The sequence below is a fragment of the Trichechus manatus genome, unplaced genomic scaffold (assembly GCF_000243295.1).
Source record: "Trichechus manatus latirostris isolate Lorelei unplaced genomic scaffold, TriManLat1.0 scaffold00156, whole genome shotgun sequence".
NCBI classification, from domain to species: domain Eukaryota; kingdom Metazoa; phylum Chordata; class Mammalia; order Sirenia; family Trichechidae; genus Trichechus; species Trichechus manatus.
Window position 1 is genome coordinate 1618874 of NW_004444092.1, and position 26929 is coordinate 1645802.

General features: G+C 37.1%; 1 protein-coding gene across 1 annotated transcript in view; it reads right to left on the reverse strand.

Moving 5' to 3' along the window:
* GLCCI1 (glucocorticoid induced 1) overlaps positions 1-26929 on the reverse strand; it is a 113310-nt gene that overhangs the window by 85867 nt on the left and 514 nt on the right. Inside the window, exon 2 of the mRNA XM_012558299.1 lies at positions 26789-26922. Coding sequence (XP_012413753.1) covers positions 26789-26922 — 134 coding nt within the window. The remainder of the gene's footprint in view (positions 1-26788; positions 26923-26929) is intronic.

Genomic DNA, 26929 nt, shown 5'->3' on the forward strand with positions numbered 1-26929 from the left:
ACAGAATATTAACAAAAATGGAAAGTCATATTGTAAGTGAAAGGAGCACAAATATTCCTTAAGCAGAAGACAACATTTCACAAAATTTTGTTTCAAAGCACTAACTTCCAGCTAAAGCACTGGTAGAGCTTGGAAAATGCTTGATCAAATAGAAGAATCTCACTGGTGGCACAGTGGTTAAGAGCTATGGCTGCTAACCAAACGGTCAGCAGTTTGAATTCACCAGTTGCTCCTTGGAAGCCCTATGGGGCAGTTCTACTCTGTTGTATAACGTTGCTGTGAGTTGGAATCAACTTGACAGCAACGGGTTTCGTTTGGTTGTATTATACCCCAGTCTAAAAAGAAGAAGAAAAGGCTACAGAATAAGCCATATTTTGACTACAGTATGCCACCAATATTAATGGTCAAACCCTCTGATATCTAAAGCGGGGAATATTTTCCCAAAGTTTGTGATGTTTAGAAAAAGGCATTATCCATCAAAGTTTACCTTTTATCTAATGAAGAAAAAAAAAGGAAACAAATAGAATAAAATCACCCTTGTAATAAAGGATACTACTAAAATTTTTTAGGCACTATTATTTGGGGTTTATGTCCATACATACAGAAATACACACACACACACACACACACACATTTCCTCTCCATGACTGTCCAGGTAACAGTTCCAATTCAGAAATTTAGAACCTGTGTGATACTGTTTATTTTAGCATTATGGAAGGTTTCTAAGCTATGTGGCATTTTCTGTCCAGGAAGCACAGCAGTAAGTCAATATTCAGGATAGTCTGCTATATAAAAGTTTTGTCAAACTATTCCAACAGTAAGAAAAATGGTGGCAGAAAAGATTTTAAATCTCCACAAAACAACAGACGGAGCAATGAGGACTGCAAAACCAAAGATTCAAGGACAATATCTATTACATAACAATGTCACAAGGCAGTCCCATAAAATATCCAAATATAAGCAAGCAGGGACCAGAAAAAAAAAACCAAACCAAACCTGTTGCTGTTGAGTCGACTGCGACTCATAGTGACCCTACAGGACTGAGCATAACTGCCTCACAGAGTTTCCAAAGAGCAGCTGGTGGATTAGAACTGCAAACCTTTTGGTTAGCATCTGAACCCTTAACCACTGTGCCATGCAACAGCAAGAAAGCACCTGGGCTTCTGATGGTCCTGAGAACAAGAGAACACCAAAATCACTAACAGGTAGATGTAAAAGGCTAATCTGAGAGCAGCAGCCAAAATTAGAAGGTTCTGCAGGATCCCATTTGCAAGTGACTGCAAGAGGACCACAATGCAATAAAGTCTGATGGTACTGGAGCAATACAGCTAGTCTCAAACCTAACAAATAAAAGCTTCTTAAAACACATAGTCCAACCCTGTGGAGAAATTACTGGGGAACCAAATCCAAATTGAGGAGGACAAGGACAATAGAGCAAAGAAAAGAGAAGGTTTAGATAAAGTTGGGGAAGGGAGCCAAGGAGGCTGATCACAGGGGCAAGAAATTTAAAAAAAAAAACCATTTTACAGAAAGAACAAAAGTGGCAGCATTAGAGTTCTGAAGCTAGAAAAGCTATACTGAATGATTCCTCCCTCCTAATAGTACAGGAAAATTCCTTTTGCTTAAAAATGAGCAACACAACATTGTGAATGTAATTAATGCCACTGAATTGTAGACTTAAAAATGGTTATGATGGCAAATTTTATGCTATATATATTTCATCACAATAAAAAAAAAGAGTAAAAAAATTAGCAACAGAAAACACCGGGTTAATCACACAGTAAGTCATATTATATTACAAGGGCAAAAAGGCAGAAGGAATAAATAATATCCCTACAGATAATTTAAAAAATGCCAGAAAGATGTGTCCACATAAGATGAAAATTGTAATCTAGTATTTCAAAACAAAAATAATTTTTTAAAAATGATAGAAGCGATGAAAACCCTTAGACCTAGAAAAGCTCAGAATGAAATATCTGGAGACAAGAAACATATGAAAATAGAAGTGACTAAGCTCATAAAAGATTTAGAAATTAAAAAAAAATAAAAACTTATTTCAGTTAAAAAAAAAACTTATTTCAGGAGTGAAGACTAAATTACAGAAAACACAAGAATAAATAAACATTAATAACAGAAATTGAAAATGTAAAGGAAGAAAATTTTATAAATCAAAAACAAATGAGAAATGAAATATAAAAACATTTCAAGAGAAAATGATTGCTATGTAAGATAGGTAAAGAAAGCCCAACGTCTGTATAATAGGAGTTCCTAAAGAAAGAAACCAAACCAAAGCAACAACACAGGAAAAAACAAAACAAAAACCAAAACACTAAAAACTGTAAGAAAACTTTCCTAAAAGATAACTTAAAACTACGTATTTTAAGAGTATACATATACCTGGGAAAACTGACACATAACAACTTATATCAAACACATTCTAATAAACACAAAATGATCTTCAAGTATAAAACCCAAAAATAAAGACTACATCTGTGTTCTTGCTACATAAATTAGCAAGAACTCAAGGAACATTTTTCCTGAGAGTCTTTCTTGAGGAATCTAGCAGAGAATAAGTTTCATACAGCCAAAAGCTTGGAAAGAAATTAACATAAGGAATGGTGAAAGGTGTGGCCATTTAGGTAGTAACTTTGAAAGGAGAAAAGAGCAGCAGAATACTCAATACAGGGAGTCCTCTGGTTACAAACGAGATCCATTCCTGTGTCTTTTAAGTTTTTAAGTGGAATCTGTAGGTAAGTCAGGAGAGGCACATACGATTCTTATTTAGCCTTACTCTACTGCAGGAGGAACCCTAGTGGAGGAGTGGTTAAGAGCTTCGCTGCTAACCAAGAAGTCGGCAGTTCGAATCCACCAGCCGTTCCTTGAAAACCCTACGGGCAGTTCTACTTCGTCCTATAGGGTCATTATGAGTTGAAATCAACTCGACAGCAATGGGTTTATTGCAAGAAAAGGTTCAAAGCCTTTCCAATTGTTTAAAAGCTGCATGTGCCGCAAGTGAAGGTGACTGTGATGAAGAATTTGTTGTGAGTAGGGGTTGGTTCAATTGTTGCAAAGTGAGTGCAAATTTACCTAACGTTAAAGGGCAAGTATGAGTTGTCCATAAGTCAGACATTTGTCATCCAGGGACTACCTGTATCTCTAATTCAGGTATTTCATCACTAATGAATGAAACGATTAGAAAATGACTGGGGAATCATATACTGCATTTTTACGCAAATAATGTGCACATTCTGCATTTGTTGGCCGGCCGCACCCTCTCCCTGGAGACACCCTCACAAGGGATGCCATGCCAATCCTCTTCCACATGTTGCTATAAAAAAAATCAGCACAGTGCACTTATGAAAATACTTCACAGGAGGAGGGTGTGGCCAGCAAACAAACACAGAAGGCGTGTGTTATCTGTGTAAAAATACAGTAGTTTTCCTCTTAGCATATTTGAATTTAAGATTGAGTTTCCAGAATATCTGATAAAAACAACAGAATGTGAGTTATTAAATTTCTTCGAGAACCAGATATATATTTATTTTAATTCTAATATTTTTCCAATATTTCAGTTGTATAAGTCTGAGGAAAAGTAACTCTAGCCTCAAAGAGATATACTTTCTTCCTATGTAACCTAGTGAAGAAATCAGCTCTTGCTCCATCTAGAGGGGAAACTAACAGGAATTGAGCATCCATATTCACTTAATTAACAGAATTTTTGTCCATTCCCTCCCTAGAGAGCTGTCAATCACAGAGTAAAGCTTCAAAGTGCACTTATGGAAGCCTGCAGAAAGACTCAGGAAAGAACCAAGGAACAAAAATTCCTTTTATGAGGAATGGTAAAGTTTACAATGGGCAATGATAGGGCAATGGACTGAGGGGCTTGAAGAAAGGGCCATGTGGACAAGAGAAGACAGAAAGGAGCCTTGAGGAGGACCTTGTCTTTCAATGGCCTAAATCTACAAGGCCTTCTTTTGTAAAGAACAAACAGAACTCTGCTTTCAGCCTACTATAATTACATTTCTTCCGATTCTGAAAAAGAATCTGAAAAAAATGACACTATTCCTTGGAAAATTGTCAGCTTTCTTATCTCTTATCTGAATAAAGAATAATGACAATAAGACAGAGAAAGAGGAGCCTCCTAGACAAGTAAATATCTCTTCTCATGCGATCTCAACCAAAAATTTGTAGAATTCTAAATCCAAATATATTTTAACATATTAATTTATAAATGAAAGTAAGATTCGAACACTTAAGTCTAAGTTACATTTTACTTATGTAATAATAACTAAAATTAGCTTATAAAAGCCAAATTATAGGGCTAACAGTTAAACCCACAGGTTAAATGCAAAAGAGATTAATGGAAAAATCTTAGGAAATGAGTAACTGCTTAACCTCAATAAGATATGACTGCCAGTCAAGCTAATCTACTGGTGCTAGACAAATGATAAACAAAAATCTGTACTAAAATATGTCTGTATGTCACTGATTTTCTTAATGAAAAGAACCTAGTTAATTAAATCTAGCCTATAAACCGTATTTTTCCCAGTATTATATCCTCAAACTAAGCAATGGTGAACATGTTGCAAGAGATATACAACTAACTACACTTCTCTAGCTTTACTAAACCCAAAATAAATAGGCTTAACAGAATGAAGGCTTCAAAAATAAGGAAACACAGATGTTTATTCTAGCATTTACTCTCATAAATATTGACACCAAAGAATCAAATATGTAGCTGTGAAGCAGCAGTTTATCCAAAACTGAATGCTTCATTAAAATTGGAAATGGCCAAAAGCTGCAGGAAACATCCTGAAGGAAAACGTTTTATACAAATGACACCTTTGTAGATGCCATGGAGTGAAACAGAACATGGTAAAAACCAGTTCTGTGTTTGCACACACAGAACACCTTCCACCTCAACAATTCTATAAATACTGTGATTAAAGGTTGCCAGGAAAAGTTGCCAAGGACTGAGAGCAACTTAAGAAGAAAAAAGTAAAATAAAATAAAACTACTTGTGGCATGACTAAGTGTAGGGGAAAAGTACCATAAAATATTTTAGAGTAGCATCATACTTTATTCCTCTAGAACAACCACAGAACTGGCCATTATAATCTTAGTCAAAAACAGTCCATTGATACTATTGACTGAAGTGTACTTCAATCAAAATGGCACTTCCAAGGAGATAAAAATGGACCAAAGTCACAAAGTTCTACAGTTTACCGTTATCAGCTAAGTTACTTTTCTTCCCCCCTCCCTTAAACAACGAAAGAGCTTCGTTCAACCTAAGTGCCTAAGAAATGTGTGAACTAATCTCAGACTATAGTTTTGGATATAATTTTAATCGTCAGCAATAACTAGAATAGTTGGGGCACTTGGAATAAAAAACTGAACAACATCTCCAGATGTACCAGAGAGATTCATCTCTATGTGGAAGGAAAACATAACTACACGAAGCCAATTTACACAAAAAAAAATGTGTCAAATAGTTTTTCTCCCTTTCTCTTTCTCTCCACTCTCTTCTTCTTCACCTCTGATAATTTTTGTTTAATCCTTTCTATGCAGTGTTGAGATGGGACAATAACTGAATTGAATAAATGTTGAGACATTATGAATAATAGAGTCAACTGTTATTTTTCATGGAGCTATCACCTCACTGACTTGTATCTGTCTCTCTTCCAACCTATATTTTAGCTATTTTATTTTCACTTAAGAATGAGATAGGAAAGAAAAAGCCAATACTATTCAAAAACCTGTTTACTTTGCACTTAAATGATTAATGCAAGGGTCATCTACCAGAGAGTAGGCTCCTTCTTGAAAACAAGGCTCTTGTCATATTTTTGTTTCTCTAACATCTAGCAGGAAACCTTGGTGGTATAGTGATAAAGAGTTTGGCTGCTAACCCAAAGGTTAGCAGTTGGAATCCACCAGGCGCTACTTGGAAACCCTATGGGGCAGTTCTACTCTGTCCTATAGGGTCACTATGAGTCGGAATCGACTCGATGGCAATGAGTTTTGGTTTGGGTAACATCTAGCATATCTAATCGAGAAACATCCGTTAAACTTGTGGATATCATTCACCCATCCTCTTCTTGGTCCTTATGAAATAAATACTTAAAAACTAGAAATTGCCTGGCATATTTTCTGGCCTTCTTTACCAAAATAAACTTTTTGGAAGAGCTTCAAGTACAGGAGCCTCCTATTTCTTTTCAATATTCTGAATGTGAGACTCATCTAAAATCATTGTGAATACAGTGAGAGATGGTGCAACAACTTGAATTCTGGTCCTATTAGCATCCTATATTCCTCATTTATGTAAAGGCTATGATTTCTATGCCCGGATATTTCACAATCAGGTAATTAGGATAGGCTTACATAATTCAGAACTCTTCATATAGTGCACACTCAATACATAATAAACATATTTATATAAAATAACAAGATAATTTGACAAATACACTGAACTTCTTGTCTTCTCAGGCACTTTGGGAGACCACTGACTCACAAGATTTCCACTGCTTGAAATATCTCTGAACTGTTTTCAAGACAGTTTTCTAAAGTTTTAATCAAAGAGTAATTATAGGATTGCTAATGATACTACCAAATTACAGGTGATTCTCATTATTTGCAGATTGTATTCACAAATCAATCTATTTGCTAAAAATACCCGCAATGTTTTTCCAGACAGCTGCAGGCATGTATAGAGCAGGGGAAAATTCCCAACTGAGGCAGAACAAGCCTGGTTCGGTATTCACTAATTCAGTATTCACAAGGACTTTATAGAACATTACTGCAAATAACAAGAATCAATTGCATGTCAAAATAAATACATTCAACCAAGATCACACCACTGAACTTGATGAAATGAATGTCCCTTACATACTGACAGAAGCACTGACAGCACACAGTGAACCACACTTGTCAATCTGATAGATTAGATGGGGGTAAAAGTGGGATTTCCAAGATGAATTTTCCAAGTGGCTCCAGGAACAGCATCTGGAGGACCACATTTCCTTTAACTCTGAGGTGAAGTAAGGTTGGTAATGCTAGCTTATCACAATAAAAGCCCAATGTGGATCTTCCTAGCTGACAGTTGGCCTTCCACATGATCATTCAGGAACTCAGGCTTTCTTCATCTTAGGGCACCATCATTCCCCTAAGGGCCTTGTTGGAGTCCTCTTTTAGATCCTCTGCATCCAGCCAGAAGATGAGACAAGAGAAAGCATGAGCAGGATCATGCTAGAATTTTTCATTCAACCAGGCTAGGGTGTTGTATATTACTTGGCCTCACCTAACTGCAAGAGAGGACAGGGAATATAGTCTAGATGTTGGCTCGAGAGGGAGAGAAAATGAGTTCGGTGAACACATAGATGTCTCTATTATAGATGGGCTTGACTCCATTTGTCTGAATTACCTTTGGAGATAGTTTGAGCCAAATTCTAGTCTCAATGAATTATCATCATAATTTGCCACCACAAATAAGGTAACCTAAATTAGTCACTTACTTTACTCTCTACATTAGGCTCTTAATGACTTTTGGTTATTTTCAGAAGTCATATCTACCCACAAAAGAGATTCATCTCCATTTAGAGTATTCTGAATAACATGCTTTAGTTCAAAAGAAATTTCTTTTAAAAAGACTTCTAAAACAGCTGAGATACATCTATAACTCTCCAAGGTGATCTCTTTGAAGAGGTTAACAGATTTGAAGAACTGTGTACTGTTTTTCTTGAGAGACTGGTCAGGAATCTCATCATTTATTTGAAAGTTCTTAGAAAACTTAAGGTCAGTCAAATCAAGGTCGTATTTAATTTCAAATCCATTAAACTCATTGCTGCTGAGTTGATTCCAACATGTAGCAACTATATAGGACAGAGTAGAACTGCCCCATAGGGTTTCCAAGGCTGTAAATCTTTACGGAAGCAGATGTCCACATCTTTCTTCCGCAGAGTGGCTGGTGGGTTTGAACTGCCAAACTTTTGGTTAGCAGCCAAGCTTAACCACTGCGCCACCAGGGCACCTCATATAATTTCAAACTAATGATAATCAGTATATATCAATAACAATATAACTGACATAAAAACATAATAAAAATGCTTTGTTCATCAATATAACAAAGTTAAAGGTTCTGAATCCTTTTAACACTAGACATAACCTTAAAAACATTTTTGTAACCTGTAAACTCTTGCCAACAGCAACTCCAGTGCTAGCCTGAGTTCTACGTTTGGGATTAGTAGCCATACGGAAAGGAGGGGCTGTATTCTTATACCTCTAGCATCATCAAGTCCAAATGAAAGGCTCGCACTTTCTCACAGAAAAAGCAGTTATGTTCACCAGTCCCTTCCCTCCTTCAAGAAAACTTTCATTCTCTTAGTACTGTTGTTCTCAGCTAAATATCATCAGGAAAGTAATCTAATAGAACTAATTCACACAAGGGTAGTGAGTGAGTCTCAAGGATATCCTTTCAGAGATATCTGCATTTTTTTTTTTTAAAACAGATGACTATCAACCCAATCTTTAATCAGTAAAATTTCAGGCAAAATGATAAAGTAAAATCAAAACATTCAGGTAGAAAAATATATTTGGTGGGCAGTGAGATCCTGAACAGACCAGAACACCTGCCCTCAAGAAATCAGTATTGTAGGCAAGAAGACAGGTGACTTAAATAACTATTACACAATGTAATGAACAATGTAAGGGTATAAACATTGTACTTAGGATACCTAGAGGAAGTAATACCTATCTCTACCTAGACCTTCAGTCAGGAATATTTTGCACAGAGAAGGATGATATTTCATAGCTGGCTTTCAAAGAACAAGTAGGGGTTTTCAGACAAAGCAGTATGGGTACAGTAGGCAGAGGTATTCCTGTCAGAGAACATGTATTCAAAACAGAGTTATAAAAGGATAACAGCATTTTCAAGAAAAAGTCAGTTCAGTTTGGCAGGAACACAAGGTACACAGTGTAGAGTATTGAGATGAGCCTTATATGCCAAGCTAAGGATTCTGGACTTTACGCTTATATGTAAAGAACCAACAGAAATATTTCATCAAAATCAGATTTTTTTTTTTTTTTTTTAAAGGAAGATTGTGCTTATAGGAGGACAATGGCTAAAGTGAAGATAGGACACTAATGGCAGGGGAAACCACTTAAGATGCAGTTTTAACAGTCTAAGCAATAAGTGATAATTAAAGACATGGAAATGACAGAAAGAAGCTACCAGATTCAGGAGATAATCCTGAGAAGACGGGACCATGTTATGGTGATTAGAAAATGAGAGAATGATAGACGAGGAAGTCAAGGGTTATGATGGCAGGATAGAAAAACCTAGCCAAATGATATTGAGTCTGAATACCTCTTCCCCAAGCCTGTGTTCCGGAGTGCTAATAAGCAAATAAAAGGGACCAATGAACTATATATCTATACCAAGTCTCTGAGCTTAAAACTTAATCCACTCAATGCTCTTATCTTGATATTGTACTTCTAAGCATATCTTATGACACATTAATCATTAAATGACTCACTCTTCCAATTATATAGAGAAAAAATTGTTTTAATAAATTACTGGTTTTCTTCTGTCAACAGCATAGAAAAATACACTAGGTCACCTTCTCAAAACATGTAAACTGTATACGAAATACTCGTACTAAGGCAATATGATATATTCTACTCTGCCAAGCCCCTACGCGTCTGTTAGTCTGTCATACTGTGGGGGCTTGCATGCTGCTCTGATGCTGGAAGCTATGCCACCAGTATTCAAATACTAGCAGCTGAGCTTCCAAACTAAGACTAGAAAGAAGGACTCAGCATTCTACTTCTGAGAAGAATCAGCCAGTGAAAACCTTATGAATAGCAAGGGAACAATGTCTGATACAGTGCCAGAAGATAAGCCCCTCAGGTTGGAAGGCACTCTAAAGACGACTGAGGAAGAGCCACCTTCTCAAAGTAGTCGACCTCAATGACGTGAATGGAGTCAAGCTTTCCGGACCTTCATCTGCTGAAGTGGCACGACTCAAAATAAGAAAAAACAGCTGCAAACATACATTAATAATTGGAATGTGGAATGTACGACACTTATGAAATCTACAAAAAAAGGAAATTGTACAAAAAAAAAAATGACCTGGAACGCATAAACATTGATATCCTAGGCATTAGTGAGCTGAAATGGATTGGTATTGGCCATATTGAATCAGACAGTCATATGGTCTACTATGCTGAGCACAACTTGAAGAGGAATGGCATTGCATTCATCATCAAAAAGTACATTTCAAGATCTATCCTGAAGTACACCTACAAGGAAGACCAGATGATATGACTATTATTCAAATTTACACACCAACCACTAAGGCCAAAGATGAAGAAACTGAAGATTTTTACCGACTTCTGCAATCTGAAATTGATCGAACATGCAATCAGGATGTACTGATAATTACTGCTGACTGGAATACGAAAGTTGGAAACAAAGAAAGGTTGGTAGTTGGAAAATATGGCCTTGGTGATAGAAATGATGTCGGAGATCGCATGATGGAATTATGCAAGACCAACAACTTCTTCATTGCAAATACCTTTTTTCACCAACATCAACAGTGACTATATACATGGACCTCGCCAGATGGAATACACAGGCATCAAACTGACTACATCTGGGGAAAGAGACGATGGAAAAGCCCAATATCATCAGTCAGAATAAGGCCAGGGGCCGACTGTGGAACAGACCATCAGTTGCTCAAATGCAAGTTCAAGTTGAAACTAAAGAAAATTAGAACAAGTCCATGAGAGCCAAACTTCGACCTTGAGTATATCCCACCTAAATTTAGAGACCATCTTGAGAATAGATTTGATGTGTTGAGTAGTAATGACCAAAGACCAGATTAGATGTGGAATGACATCAAGGACATCATACATGAAGAAAGCAAGATGATGTCAGAAGAGACTCTGAAACTTGTTCTTGAACGTCAAGTAGCTAAAGCAAAAGGAAGAAACGATGAGTGAAGAGCTGAACAGAAGATTTCAAAGGGCAGCTCAAGAACACAAAATAAAGTATTATAATGACATGCGCAAAGACCTGGAGTTAGAAAACCAAAAGGAAAGAACATGCTTGGCATTTCTCAAACTGAAAGAACTGAAGAAAAAACTCAAGCCTCGAGTTGCAATAGTGAAGAATTCTATGGGGAAAATATTAAATGATATAGGAAGCATCATAACAAGATGGATGGAATACACAGAGTCACTATACCAAAAAGAACTGGTTGACGTTCAACCATTTCTGGAGGTAGCATATGACCAGGAACCAGTGGAACTGAAGGAAGAGGTCCAAGCTGCACTGAAGGCACTGGCAAAAAACAAGGCTCCAGGAATTGACGGAATACCAATTGAGATGTTTCAACAAACAAATGCAGCGCTGAAGTGCTCACTCGTCTATACCAAGAAATTTGGAAGACAGTTACATGGCCAGCCAACTGGAAAAGATTCATATTTATGCCTATTCCCAAGAAAGTTGATCCAATCAAATGTGGAAATTATCTAACAATATCAATATCACATGCAAATAAAATTTTTATGAAGATCATTCAAAAGCAGTTGCACCAGTATATCAACAGGGAACTGCCAGAAATTCAAGCCAGATTCAGAAGAGGATGTGGAACAAAGGATATCATTGCTGATGTCAGATGGATCTTGGCTGAAAGTAGAGAATACCAGAAAGATGTTTACAGGTCATTAACAAAGTATGGATAACACTGCAAAGAATGGGAATTCCAGAACCCTTAATTGTGTTCATGAGGAATCTGTACGTAGACCAAGAGGCAATCATTTGAATAGAACAAGGGGTACTGTGAGGTTTAAACTCAAGAAAGGTGTGCATCAGGGTTGTATCCTTTCACCATACTTATTCAATCTGTATGCTGCGCAAATAATCTGAGAAGCTGGACTATATGAAGAAGAATGCAGCATCAGGATTAGAGAAGACTCATTAACAACCTGCGATATGCAGATGATACAACCTTGCTTGCTGAAAGCGAAGAGGACTTGAAGTACTGATTAAGATCAAAGACTACAGCCTTCAGTATGAACTGCACCTCAACATAAAGACAAAAATCCTTACAACGGGACCAATTAGCAACATAATGATAAACAGAGAAAAGACTGAAGTTGTCAAGGATTTCATTTTACTTGGATCCACAATCAACGTCCATGGACGCAGCACTCAAGAAATCAAATGACCGCATTTTTTGGGGCAAATCTGCTGCAAAAGACCTCTTTAAAGTATTGAAAAGCAAAGATACCACTCTGAGGACTAAGGTGTGCCTTACCCAAGCCTTGGTATTTTCAACTGCCTCATATGCATGCAAAAGCTGGACGACTAAGGAATACGAAGAAGAATTGAGGCCTTTGAATTACAGTGTTGGTGAAGAATACTGCAAACACCACAAACTGCCAGAAGAAGTATGCCCAGAATACTCCTTAGAAGCAAGGATGACGAGACTACGTCTCACATACTTTGGAAATGTTGTCAGGAAGGATCAGTCCCTGAAGAAGGACATCATGCTGGGTAAGGTGGAGGGTCAGCAAAAAAGAGGAAGACCTTCAACAAGATGGACTGACACAGTGGCTGCAACAACGGGCTGAAGCATAACAGCGATCGTGAGGATGGCGCAGCAGTGCTTCGTTCTGTTGTACATAGGTTCGCTGTTGAGTCGGAATCGACTCAACGGCACCTAACAACAACAACAAGCCAGAAGAACAATCAATCTGTCTTGGAAGAAGTACAGCCAGAATGCTCCGTAAGAGGCAAGGATGGTGAGACTTCGTTGCACCTACTTTGGACGTGTTATCAGGAGCGACCAGTCCCTGGGGAAGGACATTATGCTTGGTAGAGGGTCAGCGAAAAAGAGGAAGACCCTCAACGAGATGGACTGACACACTGGCTGCTACAGGGGGCTCAAGCATAGTAATGATCGTGAGGATGGCACAGGGACGGGTCGTGTTTTGTTCTGTGGTATACAGGGTCACTATGAGTCGGAACCCACTCGATGGTACCTAACAACAACAGTATATTAAAATTACTGAAGTATTATGAAAAGATGACTATCAACCTCCACTGCATGTGGAAAAAATATTAGGAGCTAGTGATCATCCATCCAGTGATGGCTGAGAAAGAAATGTGAGCTTTAGGACTCTGTCTGTCTCACACACAGACATACATACACACACCTCTCCCTATTGAGCAGACTTTTAGCAATAAACAGATAAGCTGGCCAATTAATCTTTGGTCCTTAAGTATATATAGAAACATTAAATTAAAAATCAGCCTGTAGGAACATACAATGTCATATAATCATTATCCAAAGCGCTAATCATATTTCTATTCTAATTATGCTCACTTACTGCTCTGTCCTCCTGACACCGATTAAAAGTAGATTTTAGGAAAATTTTTCATAGAGTTTCTCATAAATTTGTAAGAAATACTTCCTCCATGAAGCTGGTTAGGCACAGTTGCTAGGAAATTATAACTGAAGTAATACCATTTTTTAATAAGGACAAAATATTCTAGAAAAGCCCTTGTATCTAATTTAAAAGTATACCTTTTTCAAAGTCATGAAAGAAATAAAATTATTAGTACGTATTAGTTCCTTCCCTTTTAAGGATTATTTGAATACCAAATTTCTTAGAATTTTAAAACTCATAAAAGAAAGGGAATGGAAAAAGATCTATTCATGTTCATTTATAACAACTTATTAGGGTATTAGTTAATTCTGTGAACTGTCAGTAGAACATTTTTGCAGCAATGAGAAATTACACTATTCAGTAATATGTTTTTACAACCTCAGATAAACCTCAATCTTGTGTAACTAACTTCCTAAAAAGTTTGTGTAAATAACATTTTGGTATACTGAATCATTTTACTTGCACGTTAGACATTCTGTAAAGCAAATAACTACCCCAAATCCCGACTTACAGTTTAAAATGTTTGTATCATCATGAAGCACCAATTAGTATGTAATTTGCACTCTCCTTTACAGCTTAGTATAATCTTGGTCTGTAGGAGACTATAAAAACATTCAAATATGTAATTGAAAAAGCCCACCAAAATTTGGACATGGTAAGTTTCCTTCCTTCTATTTAATGTGAAGGTCTAAACCAGAGCTTTTCCAAGCTTAAACACTATCACTGAATGACGGGCCCTAATAAATTAAGATAACAGCCATCAGAAGTTAACAGCCATCAGTTACCTAAACCACTAGGCATTTGAGAAAATGGGCAACACCTAAATATAGTATGTACTTATTCCATTAAATAGGAATATCTGTATAAAGATGTTATTTTTCTACTATATGGCTTAATACAAAGTAAAACAAAGCAACTGTCCTAAAGATTAACTAACATAACTGAATAGCAATACTTAAAGGCTATAATGCTAATATTTCTTTAAAGTAAAAACTAAAACTGGATAAAAACTGAAAATAGGTAAATTCTGAATATAATAACGATATATGTCATTGTACATTCAGCCAAGATACCAATTAAATGGTAACATCTACAACGCATGAAAATCTAACATGCTAGCTCAGCAGTAGTAGTTATTACTAGTGTAACTACTAGTAGTTAGTAGATGGGCTCAAACACAGCAATGATTGTGAGGATAACGCAGTACCAGGCAGAGTTATGTTCTATAGTACGTGTGGTCACTACAAGTCAGAACTGACTTGACGGCACCTAACAACAGTAGTAAATATTTATGTAGTCAAAGTGAAGTTCTACTCATCTCAATAGCCTTAAAGGGAATCAATTAACAGCTATTACTACTCAACCACAAATTTACATACTACCCAAGAAGCCACATCCAACAACACAGTTCAGAATTCTGAGATCTGTATGTATATGTGTGGAGAGTGAGAGTGTCAGTGACATCATCCTAAAGCCAGAATATAGATTATAAATGTACTGTTCAGCCAAGATACCAATTAAATATTCTAGATCAGCAGTAGTAGTTATTACCAGTATTACTAGTAGCAGTAGATGCGCTCAAACATAGCAATGATTGTGAGGGTAACAAAGGACTGGGCAGTGTTATGAGTCGGACCCGACTCAAGGGCACCTAACAACAACAACATAATATGTCCAATATGTCCAATATAGATTGGACCTAGATATATTAGAGAAGCCATACTATGGAGTTATTCCAAGTTTCCTAGTCCAATGAAAGAAAAACACACAACAACAGAGCAATAAGTTCAAAAGACAAAACAAAAAGGCTCGACTTAATTTAGAAAGGTAAGTCCAGGAACGTAACAATTAATATGAGGTCCAAAACTCGAGGATAGTGGGTCAAATTCTTGGCAGATACTAAATGTTCTAAGCCTGTTGAGAAATATGAATGCGAGCACACCAATTGCACCTAGAAAATTTATTTTGTAAGGGCAAACAGTTCCTCACACATAGTAAGGGCTCAATAAATATCTGTTGAGTGAAAGTGAGAGAAAATCCATTCGTTTTACTCACCACTGTACTACCAATAACCTGTACAATGCTTGACACAAATATTTCTTGGATGAAGGAACAAGTATCACTGAAAATACATTAAAGCTATACTAATCTTTGGCCATATGTGACCCAAAAAGACAAAGTGAGTAAATGCAATTGACTAATTCAGGTTTTTTAATAATGGGTCACTTTGCCATGTAGGGTCACTATGAGTAGGAATCAACTCGATGGCAATGGGTTTGATTTTTTGCCCTTAAAAAAAAATTAACAGAATGTAAAAATAAGTCATCTGATCAAAATATCCCAGGACATTGTAGCTTTTCTCAAAAAACTAATTTGTAAGCAGTTTAAGTCCCCTAATGAAAATGCACTTAGCAATGTTTGCTAGCCCCTGTTTAATAAGTAGGAGATGTTTAAATGATCTGACTTTAAGAGAAAAAGGATAGTTGATTCTTTTCAGGGGTGGAAGCTTTAGAGTACTCCCAAAAAATGACTTTGGAAGAAAGAAAATGGGAGTATCAAAAATTTTCAAAGATTTCATTAACAGGTTTTTTTTTTTTTAAAGACTACCAGCTAGTATATTAACAGATGTCTATTTTACTATCTTTTTTATACTTTTATGGAAAAATCACTTGACAGGTTTACTTGAGAATAACAAAGTTTTTGTAAGGTTAGACGTAATATGTTGTTGTTGTTAAGTGCCTTCAACTTGACTCCAACTCACAGCAACCCCATGTGACATAGAGTTTTCTTGAATGCAATCTTTTTTTTTTTTTTTAATTGTACTTTAGATGAAGATTTACAGAATAGTTTTTCATTACACAGTTAGTACACATTGTTTTATGACAATGGTTAACAACCCCATGACATGTCAGTATTTGTCCCTTTTCAACCCTGGGTTCCCTATTACCAGCTTTCCTGTCCCCTCCTGCCTTCTAGTCCTTGTCCCTGGACTACTGTGCCCCATTAGTTTCATTTTGTTTTATGGGGCTGTCTAACCTTCAGCTGAAGGGTAAACCTCAGGAATGACTTCATTACTGAGCTAAAAGGGTGTCTGCGGGGCCATACTCTCAGAGTTTCTCCAGTCTCTGTCAGGCCAGTGAGTCTGTTCTTTTTTTGTGAGTTAGAATTTTGTTCTACATTTTTCTCTAGCTCTGTCCAGGACCCTCTGTTGTGATCCCTGTCAGAGCAGTCAGTGGTGGTAGCTGGGCACCATCTAGTTGTACTGGACTCAGTCTGGTGGAAACCACGGTAGTTGGGGTTCATTAGTCCTTTGGACTAATCTTTTCCTGGTATCTTGTTTTCTTCATTCTCCCCTGCTCCCGAAGGGGTGAAGACCAGTGGAGTATCTTAGATGGCTGCTTACAGGGTTTTAAGACCCCAGACGCTACTCACCAAGGTAGGATGTAGAACATTTTCTTTATAAACTGTGTTACGCCAACTGAGCTATATGTTCCCTGAGACTATTGTCCCCACAGCCCTCCGCCCTTGGCTGCAATCTTTATGGAAGCAGATCGTCAGGTCTTTCTCCTGCAGAGCAGCTGGGCAGGTTCAAAAACTGTGAATCTTTGGGTTAGCAGTCAAGTGATTAAACATTTGTGCCATCAGGGCTCCTCAGACCTGATACAACACTGAGCAACTGGGTACTACTAGTTTTAATTATCTTCTAAAGTACCAATATTACTTCACTGATTTCAACTTAAATAATGAACAAATCAGTCTTAAAAACTATACAACCAGAATGTTCCTTACAAATGAGGATGGCGAGACTTCGACTTGCTTACTTTGGACACGTCATCAAGACCAATCACTAGAGGAGGACATCGTGTTGGTAAAGTAGAGGGCCAACAAAAATGAGAGAACCTTTCAACTAGATGGACTGACACAATAGCTGCAATGGACTCAAACATATCAACGATCATGAAGATGATGCAAGACTGGGCAACATTTCATTTTCTTACACATATAGGGTCGCCATGAGTTGGAATGAACTCAATGGCAACTAAAACCAATTCAACTTATATAGTAACGTGTTTAATGAGAATAGTAATTTGTGGGAGAAATGTCACGAGAAACTTTATCCATCACATAGACTACATAACCAGTTGTTGTCCAGTCAATTCCGACTAGTGGAGACCCCATGTATTTCACAGTAGAACTGTGTACATTGGGTTTTCAACGGCTGATTTTTCAGAAGTATATCATCAGTTCTTTCTTCCAAGGCACCACTGGGTGGATGTGAACCAACCTTTTGGTTGGGAGTCGAGTGCTTAACTGTTTGTGCCACTCAGGGATGGACTCGATATGAAGACTTTAAATATCATAATAAAAACAAAATTTCTAATGTTACTTATGAAAGTAATCATGTTCTACACTGACTATTAAGGAGGGTTTACAGTAAGCACAAGTGACACTGAGATTTTAAAAAATGCCAAAACACTCTGGAAGTTATTATTAAAATGGAAATTGGAATTTCTTTTCTCCATTCCATCAACAAATCTAGAAAAAAGTGAAAGAGCCAAGTAGGCATAAACTAAGAAGGTAGTACCTTGCTCTGCCCATGACAGTGATACATAAAAAGATACCATTTTGAATGCTACTAAAATACCAAAGGATTTAAAAGTAAAGAATCATGTTAGGGTTGAATGGCACCTTATGATGCTTTATCAAAAACAGGCAGCTTTTTTAACACTTAAATTGTCAAATATGAAAATATGAAACACTTTATTCTACTGAAATTTTAAGATTACATGTGAAAGGCAGTTTTAAAAAATTAAATGCTAAATTATACCTTAACAAAGAGAAGGCCCCATAGGCATAATAAGGTTTCAAAGTGCTTATTACATTCTCATATCCACACTTGGGGCCTGAATAACTGGGGATATGCTTGTAGCTATTTTAAGTTCTATGGACTCTACAGCCTAGTCCCATTTAGCTTTCTCTTCATCCAACCTCTCAAAACTATTTTTAGCCTTTCTATGACTTAACTGTATAAGCAGTGGGAGAATCCACTGTGCATGCTTTCCTGCCTCATAACTAATTGGGTTCCAAAAGCAACCTTTAGTAAACTTAAAGTTGGCAGCTTAGCGAGCTACAAAAGCACTCTGGGCCCCTGTGCATGACGCATGACACTGGCCAAACTACTTTTCAGTATGCCATACACATAAATGCTCAGTAAATGAAAATTTTACTAAGAATCATCTAGCCTAATAGTTAAACATTTTTTCTTTCAACAGCAGATTTCTTCCCTACCTAACCAAAACCTAAAAGATCCCAACTTTCTCATTTTATAGACAGAGAGTAAGATGCAAAGAGTTGGTGAATTCTTATAAGCCAAATGTTAAATAGATTCCAAGTCTATCGACTCCAAATGTATTATTTTCTACTACACCTCTTGGTCCCTAAAACACTTTTAAGGAACCACTTAAAAATAATTTAGCCCTTCAAAGAAAAAGACCAGATTTTCTGGCCTAAAGGAGACTGGAGAAACCCCGAGACTATGTCCCCCAGATACCCTTTTAGCTCAGTGGTGAAGGCACTTCCAAGGTTCACCCTTCAGCCAGGGAGTGGACAGCCCCATAAAACCAAATGGGACTGAGGCACAGCAGTCCAGGGACAAGGACTAGAAGGCAGAAGGGGACAGGAAAGATGTTGATAGGGAACCCAAGGTTGAATAAGGATAGTATTGATGTGTTGTGAGGTTGTTAACCATTGTCATAGGGCAACATGTATACTAACTGTTTAATGAGAAACTATTTTGTTCTGTAAACCTTCATCTAAAGTGAGAATAGCAGCACAACTGGAAGAGCACAGTTGATGTCACTGAACTGTGCATGTAGAAATTTTTGAAATGGTGTATCTTTGGCTATCTATATTTTCACCAAAAAAACCAAAAAAGGTTGAGAAGGGAGACGGTTGACATGTCATGGGGTTGTTAACCAATGTCATAAAACAATATGTGTACTACTGTTTCATGAGGAACTATTTGTTCTGTAAACCTTCACCTGAAGTACAATAAAAAATAAATAAATAAATAATAATAATAATAATAATTTAGCCCTTGATTTGATAATTAATTCTAGAGAAAAGAGGTTATTCTATTAAGGAATAATATAGCCACACATACTTCATTCCATCTTCATCAGAAAAAAGACAATCCCAAAATCAAATTTATACAATCAGTTATAGGGCAACTTTAGTTGTCATTTAATACTCATTCAATCTTACATTCAATCTCTATAGTAATTATATTAGGTATTATAATAATTATTAATAACGTTAAGTCACAAAAGTTCATTTATGTCTGGTATGCTCTGCTTAAGAAAACGAAAAACCAAAAACCAAACTGCTGCCATCAAGTCGATTCCAACTCATAAGAGAACAAGGTATATGATAATTTTAGAAAATGTTTCGCCAAAATTAGAAGTTAAAATACGCTATATGGACTACCCATAAAAGCTCTCCCTGTGGTAATACCTGATAAACAAGGTGCTACCACTATCAGTAGTTGATAGGTATTTGATCTTTGGTAACAGTAGGCAGCAAGTTGTAGCAGTTTTTGCCCTTTTGTTATGAAACACATTTAAATATTTAGTGAATTTCTGAGCTGTTCTATTAATTTGGCAATTTTGGACACCGACTTTGCCTCACAATAATAGGTTTCACTAGTCTCTTTAACTCATCCTTATTTTTGGTGAGCCATCATTAAGGTGCACCATGATGGCACTTCAATAAGGAACTTACATACAGACTTGAAACCCACAAATTAGAGAAAGGTAACTGTTGGCTCTTGAGAAGGTTCAATCAACCTAGCACTGGTTACTGAGAAAATCACTTGAGACCAGAGTCTCCGCTTAGTGATTCCTGAAGTATTAATCACCTTACCATTATATATAACTAACTCTGTACAATCTGTAAAACATTCAAAAGGGCAGGAAAGGGGAGAAAAGCACTTCTAATCACTATAATTCAAGGACAGCACAGATTCTAGATGTAAGGAAGGGCAGACACCATCAAGTTCAAATCCCTGAGGCCTCAGGAACAAAGATTTCTCTCTCTCTCTCACACATATACTCATTCACACACACACATACATTTTAATGTAAGAAACAAATGGAGAAAAACAGCCAAACTATCCATATTCTATTTCAGTTACATTCATCATCCTAGGCCTCATATGTTTAGACATTCTGAAAATGTCAGAACATATCCTGGTACAGCATAACAGTGCTATGGAAGCAAAAGAAAACTCATTCCTTTGCCATTCTTTTGGTTCAGAAATCACAGCTGATTACCAACCATCAGAGTCCTTTTGAGTTAGGAGCAACAGGATAGCCTTGTGGAATGAACAATGAATCTGGAGTCAGAAGATCTGCATTCAAAACTCACTTACCTGCTGAATGAAGGTATATATTGCCTGCTATACAGTAAACACTCAAAAGCTTTCTTCCTTTCTACCTACATTTAGAGACACAGCATAATACAAAGGAAGTCACAGAGGTATTCATGAACTTGCCTCCTCTTAGCATTTGCCTCAGTAACATTCATCTAGCATAAACAACACTGCTTAAAGATATCTACTGTATTTGTTCCCACTAAATAAATAATGCAAAAGTATTTTTCTACCATATGTTCATAATATAAGTAAAATGTTTAGATTTTTCAAAATCACTGCTAATCCATTACAGTTTGTTTTACAAAGAAGCAAAAATTTTATTCTTCCAGAATCAGCTGAATGATGGGTGGAGTCGTGGTCACTTCCAGAGGTCCAGATGAGAGGAAGAAAGGAAGAGAGGTGGCTTCTGGAACTTCTATCAGTTCCCTAGGCTTCCAATATCAATAGATGAGTAGCAGTGTTCTCTCTTTCCTCCGCCTTACTTTTGGCAAAATCCAGTTAGAGAACAGTTAGATAAAAGCTTAACCCTGTGTTAAAATAATTAAACACTGTACAGCACGGAAAGAGCATCAGAGATTTGATATTTAATAATGCAACAAAATTATATATTGAAGACAAAAGACAAAACGCCAGGCACAGACCTAGGACGGGTACTGTGGAAGAGCCTATCCTAGTGGTGACTGGGAATTCTGAGCTCTAGAGAAAAGGACTTAACTAAAATTAAGAATAACAAAGTCATTAGCATACTCTTTAGCAGATTATTAGCTATATGGGAAAGTTTTAATAAAACAGGCTTTTAGAAAATTTTTAAATGTCAGAGTTAAGGAATGCCCCCTCCTCCCAACCATTTTTGAACACTGACATTTATTTCCATTGTTATTCACTGCTATGGTGTCCAGTTACTCTTTTGGTTTTTATTTGCATTTAGTCTGCATTATCACAAATAAAATAAAAATCACAAAGTTGCTATTACCCTTCAACATTTCCCCAATGTATAAATTCTAATTTACATTAAGTTCTTGCAGAAAAGTACACTGCAGTGAATGAAACGTCTTTCTGTAAAAAAGTACTATAATTAATGAAACAGCTGTCAGATCAACACATATATATAAAACTTTACATAGCTAAAAAACTGACCAAGATGCTTTCATACACTTTACTAAAAACAAGTTGCCATTCAGTCAATTTCAACATGGTGACCCCATGTATGTCAGAGCAGAACTATGCTCCACAGGGTTTTCAATGACTGATTTTTTAGAAGCAGATCACCAGGGCTTTCTTCCAAGGCATCTCTGGTAGACTCATCAGTTAGTAGCTGAGCATGTTAACTGTTTACACCACCCAGGGACTCCTTACATACTTTAGGTATGCTTAGAGTAATAGAGAGGCATATGATCAATATGCTTAAAGTAATAGTTATTTGAGAGGAATATAGTCTCTGAACATAAAACAGTAGTTTAAGATTAAATAACTTATAGATTCACTTATCTATTTTGTTATTCACTTACTTATCTAGGAAATGTATGCACCATGAGATAACTGGTGGGAAATACTAGATACATAAAGAATGAAAATTACTGACACTTGGTGTTGTTCTCGAAGGCTTAACACCTTTACCAAAAATCAGTATTTGGAATCTGTCAGTTTTTAAAAAATCTACAGCTTTAACATATTTTCACTCTAGTACAGGAAAGTTTTGAAATAAGTTCCTCTAAGCACTCTAAGAAAACTAGTTTAAAGGGTGGGACCTTAATTTACAAGAATATCAGTCTGAGAATTAACTTTACAGGAAGAAAATGTTTGAGTATCCTTAAAGAAAAAAGTTATTAAATATTTTTGCATTGCACAAACTGAGCATAAGCATAAAAATGACTCAAGAAGAGGAAATTTTAATTAATGGAAAGATAAACCCAACTACAAACTGAAAGCAAATGAACTGATTCACGCACACATACAAACACACACACACACATACTCTGCATGCAGTCATTCGACATTATATGCTGGCTGGCTTTGTATTTCATTTGAGAATAGAATCATAAGTTCTTTATGTATAAGACAACAAAGCTCTCAAGATACTCATGAAAAATTCTATTCAAATTTCACTCTTGAACTAGAAATCAAACTATTAGGTCTAAATAAATCTGATATGTTAAATCAGAAGCCAATTCATGCTATTTTCAATAGGAGGAGCTAAATAAATTACAAGCTCTTCATGCTTTTGTTACTAAATTTCATACATTAAAAATAGGCAATATTCTCCATCCAGAGTACTCTAATGCTACTGTTTTCAACATAGTTCAGAACCTGATCAATCTTTACAAAAAGCCACATGAGGATTTACATTTGCTACTTACTATTTTGCCCAGCGAAATTGTGAGTATTTGCTCAGTTTTTAAATCCAAAGGTTTTGCTCTATAAGGTTTCAGAAAGAAGGAACTTTATTTTCTTTGGTTGTTACTAATTATTTTAGCTTAAGATCATTATTCTAACACTAATATCCTGCTATATTCTCATTTGAGTTGTTCTATTTATCCCAAAGGTAGACTTTATGCATTACCATTACAAAAAAATAACTATTTGCATAATACTTTATGATTTTACATCTATTACAAACACATCACAGGGAGCCTGATGATGTATTCAGCTGCTTGTCATTCACCACTTCAAGACCCTTCAGAATCAAACAAGGGGGAAGGTCACATTTTGCTAACAGCTGAAGTATAGAAAAGAATATAAATAAAAATCTTGAAGTTTTAAAAGTACAAAAGAAAAAAACAAATAAAAAGATGATGATCCTGGAGCATAAATAAAACAGTTTGAATTTGTAGAACTCCATGCCCTATATACAGAGAGCAAGGTATCTGGAGATTTATGCATCTTCTATTGTGATACCCATTTATCTGAAACTATGCTACAAAAATAAAGGAAATCACAATCCTTTTCCGGATTTTATAAATTAGTATTAAGATAATGTTAAAATTTACTGCTCCTATTTACAGAATTCAGCTTGTAGTCTGCATTATCACAAATAAAAATCACAAAGTTGCCATTTTATCCTTGTGAAATAATCTGAGTATCAATTTTCTACTACTCTAGCTTTAGCCTTATAAATACCCATATTAAAACTGTTTAGGAAGGAGATAATAATGATCCAATGTGATTACAAATTATGTTGTTTCATAATTTCTTCTTGGAAAAACAATTACAAGGAAAAACTGTTTAAAGCTTCTATATTTTCCTCCATACCATTACTCCAGATAAAATACTGACTGCTCAGTTATGTCACCTCTAGTCCAAATGCCCATAGCACTTGAAGCTTTTTGTAAACAATATGCCGCTATACTACATATCCCTTGAGTCACCATCTACTTAATTTAACATTTTAAAAAATGTAGTTTCAAAATGCAGTATAAGACTACCATCTCAAACACACACATACACATACACACACACATTCTGGAGTGTTCAGAAAAGGAAGGAGGTGGAGGGCAGAGGAAGAAATGGAGCACGTTGTTGTTTTTCATTCATGCAGTATAGTGATGTCAGTGTCTGCAGCAGCAACCGCGGCGGCAGGAGCCTTGACCTGTGGAGGCTAAAATCCACTGAAGTCAGAACCCTGCAGAATTCAAAAGAAACTGAAGAGATAATGGCTTAAAAAATTAAATCAACTGTTCATACTATGGATTTTAAATGGATACACAACAGAATAGATCAGTTGTACAGTTTTAATTTGGGTTGAGGGGGACAAGATGGGATGGGGAGAAGTAAGATGGGGTAATAATAACCAGGGAACTCGGGGCACAAGAGCCTGCATTCAGAATCACCTCAAGGGAAGAAACTGACAAAACCACCTGGTGTTACAAAGGCAGAAAAACATCTCTAGTAGAGAAAGCCCTTCCATTCCCAACACAAGGTCCCTGATGATACAAATCCATCTGCTGCACAACTAGACTCAGAAAAGTGTTCTCATCATGATTGCATTAAAACTGCATTAAAGTCGGATGTGCCACACTACAACAAAGAGGACAGCTTAAGCCTCATCACAAATTTCATTAAAACTACTTGATGATGGAGCATGTAATTCCTAAGCAATTAAGGCTTTTGAAAGATGAAGAAAAACAAGTTGTACTATAATGTGTTGTAAGATGTTAGTGTTTATCAACAAAAGGGGAGGAGGTACTAGATGGCCATTACTGTTGCAGCAATTGCCAAAAATACTCTTACGCTGCCCACAAAACCCTATGTACAAAATCTGCAATGCTTATTTTAACACTCTTACATTAGTCCCTAAAATAAAACCCTGAAAGTCAATTTATGCACTGTTGAAGCTAAATCACTCAGAAATTTATGTAACTGCTGCCTTCTTTTTGTTTGTTAGCTCTCATAGTAATACAGCTCTAGAAAATGTGCAAGGAAGTTGCATATGGCATTAATCTGTTAGAAAATGGTGGCCTTTTCTATAAAATACAGCCAAAGATGTGTGTTCAGTTGTGGTCATTATTAGGGCGATCACGTTGTTTTCATTCATTCATTCAGGATTTGCTGGAGGATGTCAGTTTCTGCAGCAGCTGGCTTGACCTGGGGGAGGAGTGGGGGAGCAAATTCCTCCTGATGCATACAGATTAAAGGACGTATTTCTTGATGCTCATGTACACATCCCACTGCACTACATCCTACGCCGGTTCACCATCAAATGGTCTGAAAACAAGTGCCTTAGCAACATGCTAATTACAGGTCTGAAATATTAAAACAAAAACATCAAAACTGTAATCTGTCAATCACTTCCTCCAAGTCTAATACCTTCATCAAGAAAACTCTATAAAAAAAAATCCACATACCACATAAAATTGTACAGAGCTCGACAGTGTTTTCGCTTCCAGCCAAAGATTTTTCCACTCAGTATGATCCGCCTCCACAATGCAGCAGCAGAAGCAGGAGCAGCATCTGTAGCTGTAGGCTGGTATCTAATAATATTAACTATTCCAGTCTCCCTTGTGAGCTTTACGTCTCTGTTATGGCTAATCGTCCTTTTCTCCCCCAGGACTCAACTAAATCATTCACTGTGTCCCTAGACATACACCAAACCAAACCAGAAAACATTAAGGGAAGCTCACAGCATCCACCAGCTCACCATTACCTTTGACAACTAACAAAAAAGAAACTTGAGACTATTGAACGGTTCGACTGAACTGTTAAGTGTACTTAAAAGTGGAAAGAAAAAGTGAACATGCTGCCCGAAAGTCTTTAGAAATTTACAATAAAAATCTTAAGTTGGGCATAAACAAGTTTCCAGCGCATTACTGCTCTGATGCATACGACTATACAGAGAAGAGACGGAGACTTAAGGGGGAGGCGGGGGGGGGGGAACGACACTTCAATTGCACACTCGAAACTGTCCCCTGTACACATCCAGCAGATATCATTACATCATACCTAACAACATCATCCCTCCAAAAAAGAAAAGGAAAACATCATCCTAGTAGTTACAGGCACGTTAGGAACTTCGTAGGAAGCACAAAGAGGCTGCAAAGATTACAACCACCACCTTATCGGGTGCTGGAGAGTTTGTGTGCGTGTTTAAGTGTTTCGCCCAGCTCCTTCTTCCCTAGCTAAAAACAGCAAACATGCGAGTGACCTAATCATCTATTAAACTGAAAAACCTTTCGATGCAGACGAATGTTGGGAGATAAAATCTGAGGGGCGGCATGAGGGTCAAATAAAAGTTGCAGTTTTCAGTTCGCTCAGCCAAGCCCCGCTGCGACCGTAGAGGGGGGAGATTCCCAAAGCCACTTTCACACCTTCGATAATGCACTAGCAAAGAGAAGCCCGGAGAGGCTGAAGTTTCCACGGAGGGCACCGTCGGGGAGACGCAGCCCGGGAGAACGGGAGGGTTGGGCTCGCTACCTCTGCACACAGGCGAGCCGGGGCTCCGTCTCTCAGGTGAGCTGCTCCTCCGGCGGTTCTCGGGGGACCGTCTTGGGCGGCCCTTGGCCCGCGGCGTCTGCTCGGCCGGGGCCGCGGCCGGCTGCGGCGTCGGGCTAGGCG